At 40.0% G+C, this 6,000-nt stretch overlaps 1 protein-coding gene across 2 annotated transcripts in view; it reads left to right on the forward strand.

The window, feature by feature from the left end:
- pld5 (phospholipase D family, member 5) overlaps positions 1-6,000 on the forward strand; it is an 89,226-nt gene that overhangs the window by 23,802 nt on the left and 59,424 nt on the right. For both annotated transcript variants that reach the window (XM_043695480.1, XM_043695481.1), the window contains exon 5: positions 4,504-4,631. In XM_043695480.1, coding sequence (XP_043551415.1) covers positions 4,504-4,631 — 128 coding nt within the window. The remainder of the gene's footprint in view (positions 1-4,503; positions 4,632-6,000) is intronic.

Consider the following 6,000-nt stretch of genomic DNA (forward strand, 5'->3'; position numbering starts at 1 on the left):
CACCCTTTCTGTGAAAAAGTTGCCCCTTAGGTCTTTTTTTATATATCTTTCCCCTCTCACCTTAAACCTATGCCATCTATTTTTGAACCCCCACCTAATCCTGAAGAAAAGACCTTGTCTATTTATCCTGTCCATGCCCCTCATGATTTTATAAACCTCTATAAGGTCACCCCTCAGCCTCTGACGCTCCAGAGAAAATAGTCCCAACCTATTCAGCCTCTCCCTATAGCTCAGATCTTCCAACTCTGGCAACATCCTTATAAATCTTTTCTGAACACTTGCAAGTTTCACAACATCCTTCCTATCAGGGGGAGACTTTGATTGGACAATTAATTTCACTTGTGGGTTTTCTATGAAACTGACTCTGAAATATTTATTTTAAGATTTTGAAAGCCTATTTCTTAACTATCAATTATAATGACCATAGAGAAAAGGTATGTAACAAGCTGTTGGAGCTGATAACTTGTAATGTTGATTATACTGTCAATGAGTGAAAATTCTTGCCAATCTTCATTTCCACCAAATTAAAATTTAAGTTCTTTGAAGGACTTAAACAATAAGAGAATGGAAAATGCATTTATATGTTCTCCCTTAGGGTCTCAAGATGTCCTAGAGCACTTTTAATTTGAATGAAATCATGTAACATAGGAACTGTGGCAAGCTAGTTGTACACTGAATCCCCAAAGAAGCTATGTGATAATGTCTAGATAATTCTTTAGAGATTAGATTAGATTCCCTACAGTGTGGAAACAGGTCCTTCAGCCCAACAAGTCCATACCAACCCTCTGAAGCGCAACCCACCCAGTCCCATTTCCCTCTGACTATTGCACCTAACACTAAGGGTAATTTAGCATGGCCAATTCACATGACCTGCACCTCTTTGGACTGAGAGGAAACTGGAGCACCCAGAGGAAACCCACGCAGACATGGGGAGAATGTGCAAACTCCACACAGACCGTCTCCCAAGGCTGGAATTGAACCTGGGACAGTGGTGCTGTGAGGCAGCAGTGCTAACCACTGAGCTACCATGCTCTTCAAGGGAGGAATTTTGATGAAGCGTTCCCTTACTCTTCTTTGAAATAGGATCCAGAGCCTGAGGGTAGATGGAACCTCAGTTTAATACAGTTGTGCATCAGAAAGAGAGTCCATCTGATAACGCAACAATGCACCAAAGTGGCAGGCTAGATTTATTGCCTAAGCCCCTGAAATCAAACTTGAATCAGCACGGTAGCTCAGTGGTTAACACTGCTGCCTCACAGTGCCAGGGGACCTGGGTTTGATTCCACTCTTGGGTGACTATCTGTATGGAGTTTGTACATTCTTCCCACGTATGTGTGGGTTTCCACCAGGTTGCTCTGGTTTCTTCCCAAAGTCCAAAGAAGGTTCGGTGGATTGGCCATGCTAAATTGCCCATAGTGTCCAGGGATGTGCAGGCTAGGTGAATTAGCTGTGAGAAATGCAGAGTTACAGGAATGGACTGAGTCTGATTGGGATGCTCTATGGTGGGTTGGAATTGACTTGATGGGTCAATGGCCTGCTTCCGTACTGTAGGGATTCGATGAATCCTCAACCTTTTGACAGAGGTGAGAAAGTTACCACTGAGCCCCTGCACAAGAAATTGAATTGATCAGAACTCCATTTAATTGCAATCCTTCAGCACAATTAAATCTCCCTTTACTTCATCCTCAGATTTATTCTTTGTCTGTCAGAACTAAAGGACAACCACAAGAGGACTATGTCCTACTCAATTCCTATCAAGGGAGAACGAAGCATTGTAATTTAATTCCCTTGCAGACAGCCAGTTCCCTTGTCACGTTGATGATAATGCCATCAAAAGCTCACTAAACTAATACACATTTGTGTTCCTCTGAAACCTAAGGATCATAATTGCTTCAGATTGGCAGTTAATTGCATTCTGTATAATTGCCCTCATTTTGCCATGGCTTTTGATCTCACAGGGCAACGTCTTCAGCTGCTAGTTATTATTTTGGAAATGCTCCCTGATGTTTCCTACTGAGCATTCTGCATGCTAAAGCTAAGCACCATATTTTTCATAATCAATTAATTAATTATCAGTTTCCTACAGTTTTATATTTTATATTTGGTAAAAATCCAATGAATCTGCCAACTGTAAATCTCTCTTGTTCCCTGTTGGAGATATATTTAGGGATTAGTGTCAGTGGTAATTAGATGTTCCTTGTCATTCCTTTCTCCTCTTTCCATTAGTTTTCTCTTTCTCCTCCCACAAGGTGTTGGTATCTTGGTTGAGTACTGTTCTACCTGCATTCGATACCTTTCAGTATGTGGATAATGGGGCTAGGTTCTTGTCAATCCACTTAGCAGAACATATTGGAATGTCTTTCCATCAGCTTAAATGAAAAGGGAATCAACCATCTTTGGTAGGTTTTCCCCTCAGCAGGAATGATGAAGGGCTTATGCTCAAAACGTCAACTCTCCTGCTCCTCAGATGCTGGTTGACCTGCACCACTCTTCTTCAGCTCTGATCTCTAGCATCTACCATCCTCACTTTCTCCCAATTCCTGTCAGCATGTTGCCTTCGAGTACTTAACATGCTGATGGTTACAATGAGGTTCTATCCTAATCTTCAGGGGCTCTTTGTCCACAGAGAACATTGCAGTCAAGTGAAAATCCCTCCTTTGTTCTGACATCTACATGCCCAGGGCATTAGGAAGGGAGAGAACGCTGACCAGATTTACCATCCCTAACAAGGCCTATCAAAGCTAAATATAGGGCCTGCCTCTGAGATTACTTTATAACAGACCAGGAACTGAACCTAGGAACAGACTACTATGTTACTTTCTTATTTGGAACACAGGCTGTCTTATGAAACGCTCTTTTCACTGCCTGTATACAAATCCAGTCTCCGACAACTGGTTTAACCCATGTCTTCAATCAATATGACTTCAAGAAAAGACTACTTTATGTAAGTGTTGTTTGTGGGACTTTGCTGTCTGCAAATTGGCTGCCATGTGTCTTGAATCAGAACAATGACTATACTATGAAAATACTTCACTGGCTATGAATTGTCTTGGCACCATGCTGAGGTCATGAAAAGTGCTATATAAATTTAAGTTTTTGGAGTTTTTTTCTTCACTCTTTAAGCAGCTTATCGCCTGAAGCAGGTGTGCTGTCTATTTGCTCATTTACAGTATTCTCTGATGCTCTGTGCATCCTTTGGCTTGCCCACTTTATATAGTTTTCACATTAAAATCACTATCACCAATTATAGTAAGGAGTGTTTGCTCTCTTAAACCTCTCCTTTTGTCTCTCAAACCTGCAGCTGGCTCATAATTCACTCACTCTGCTTACATTTACACTGCCAGTTTCAGTTGGGAGTTGTAATTGTTCTGATGGTTTTAATCTCTTGAATAGTCATTTCAAGTTGATGGCTTTTCTCATGCCAAATAATGCTTCATTTACACTGCAACGGTTTGCATGGACTTGTGTTTTTTTTTGTTGTCGACTTCAACTCTACAAGCCTTCCCTTCAATGCCAAAGGCAATACAGAAGACGAAGGAAGAGCAAATTACTGCAGAAGGCATCCATTGCACCTGGCATAGCTATTGCATAAATAAAGGAACATATTTTGGATGATTCCTTGCTTGGTATTACTGTCCAGCTGTCGGTGTGTGAGGGACCATACTGAACATCCCCTATCACCTCCTATGTGAAATGCCAAAAGCACTGGGGCTGTTTGAGAAACCTTCAACCTTAAAGGGACAGAATTCCAAATAATGCATACTGTCCAACTCTTTAAATAAAGCAGTAGATTTTGCATCTAGTCTATGCAAGGGTTTGGATGATGTCATCACATTTCACATGTCACCCTTCAGCTCTGCTACTTCTAAGTGCAGGGAATATATTAAATTTAATCTTAATTTGGATACAAAGAAAACTCATTGGACTCAAAACGTTTCTCTCTCCATACATGCTGCAAGACCCATTGAGTTTCCCTAGCACTTTGTACTTTTATTAAATTTCATGCTTGCCTGTCTGACTGAGAGCCAAAAATTGATAGTTTTGAGAACTTCCTTCACTAAACTGCAATTAAACTCTGGCTGGCTTCAGGCTTGGCTCATTGACAGTGATTAAACTTCATGGCCAAAGGGATAGGTCAACTTAAAACACAATCCCATAGTAAGAGCAGAGTAATATTTAGACAGCTAATGGTGTTAGTAAAGTCATATTGCTGACCTTATCAGTGTAAAATTCAATAAAGAGCTAGTTTTCTATTAACAATAACATTAGGTTATAATATGAGATTTTATTTGAGTGCAACTACTCCTCGTATTTCAATTTCATACATGCCCAATTTTAAAAGGATATTTATGTGATAATATTGATAACATACTCTGCCAACAAACTCTCAATCTGTTCAGTTGATAATGAGAGACCTTAATGTTGTGTCATCTGTGCATCACTATGTGGTTTGAAGACATTAAGTAGCAGCTAATGTTGAGTTGTTGACTGTTTAACATCCAGGTGCACTAGTGAAATACATAAATATGACTCCCATTATTGGCGGTGAGCTTCGTTCTTCTTTTTGGGTGGTGGACAGGAAGCACATCTACATTGGCAGTGCCCACATGGACTGGCGCTCTCTGTCGCAGGTAATTCATGCCCAGGCTCATATAAAAATAATCATATAATATTTTAAGTCTTTTTAAAATGTGTACAGCACCCCATTAAACAATAATTGGCTCATGCAGAAATGTGTAGTCAGCACTGAACGAGAACTTTTAGACAAAGGACGTACTTGCTCGATGATCAATGCAGCTGTGTGGACTGGACAAGTGTTGGTAAATTATTGACTGTATTGTCGCTCCTGGCTTCAAGCGAAAGATTGAAAAACAAATTGAGTTACCTGAGTTGTGTCTGCCTGATTTAATTTGGAGGAATAGTACTGTTGGCTGCTGCAGTTGAATGAGCAGGTACAAAGTTTTCAGGCATGAGTGACATTCGTTTGTGACTCGCTGAGTCAGGTTCAGTCCAATCACAGCACCATGATTAATCATAAAAAAGACACAGGATCAGTATGCAACATAACAGAGGACCAGGCTAAGGCATTACTGGAGCAATGAGTAGTACCAGTGGAGCTTACTATTACAAAGAACAGAATTAGCCCCTGCTAAGTCTATGCATTTGATGCAGAAGTTTCTTATCACAGAAAACCAGAGCTTTTGTAACATGAACATAGTTGAAATATGTTGCACTTGCAATAGGAAATGAAAATCAATTTTCCCTTTTATGTCAGCTGCCATTGTAAATAAGATGTATATGAGACTGCAGCATTAAAACCAGATCACTGTAATATGCTTAGTGTCCTGGAAGCTGGATGGAGACTCCTATTTAACAAAGGCACAGTCTCTGAATTGAACCTTAGTTTTTTTTTTGCATTGGGAAAAATAAAATTTGACCCATTTACACTCTAACTGGAGATGTGACTAGTGTGGGTCACTAGCCATAAATCATTGGAATTAATATTCCACAATAACTACTGTTCTCTTTAGTTAATACAATAGATGCACCTATGCTCTTGTTGATGGTATTTAACTGCAAATCCAATCAACTATAAAATTGGTAATCTATTGTTTTTTCTGGTAATTGCCATATATTTCAAATAGTCTAAAGGCGAGACTCTGGTCTGTTTTAATTTGTTACAATCTCTGCCACCAAGAAGCCTAGGTGAAACAAGACAATTATTAAGGATTTAAGAAACATACAGTTTTTCTCAACACATTAAATGGAACAGTTTGCTGATTTCCATTCTGAATTGGAGTAAGCTAAAACAGTGAAACATTCCAAGTTTGTGAGAAGATTTGTAGCTCGGGTGCTCGTTATTGTGGTTCTGTTCGCCGAGCTGGGAATTTGTGTTGCAGACGTTTCGTCCCCTGTTTAGGTGACATCCTCAGTGCTTGGGAGCCTCCTGTGAAGCGCTTCTGTGATCTTTCCTCCGGCGTTTGTAGTGGTTTGTCTCTG

Source organism: Chiloscyllium plagiosum, chromosome 9, assembly GCF_004010195.1.
Source record: "Chiloscyllium plagiosum isolate BGI_BamShark_2017 chromosome 9, ASM401019v2, whole genome shotgun sequence".
NCBI lineage: Eukaryota > Metazoa > Chordata > Chondrichthyes > Orectolobiformes > Hemiscylliidae > Chiloscyllium > Chiloscyllium plagiosum.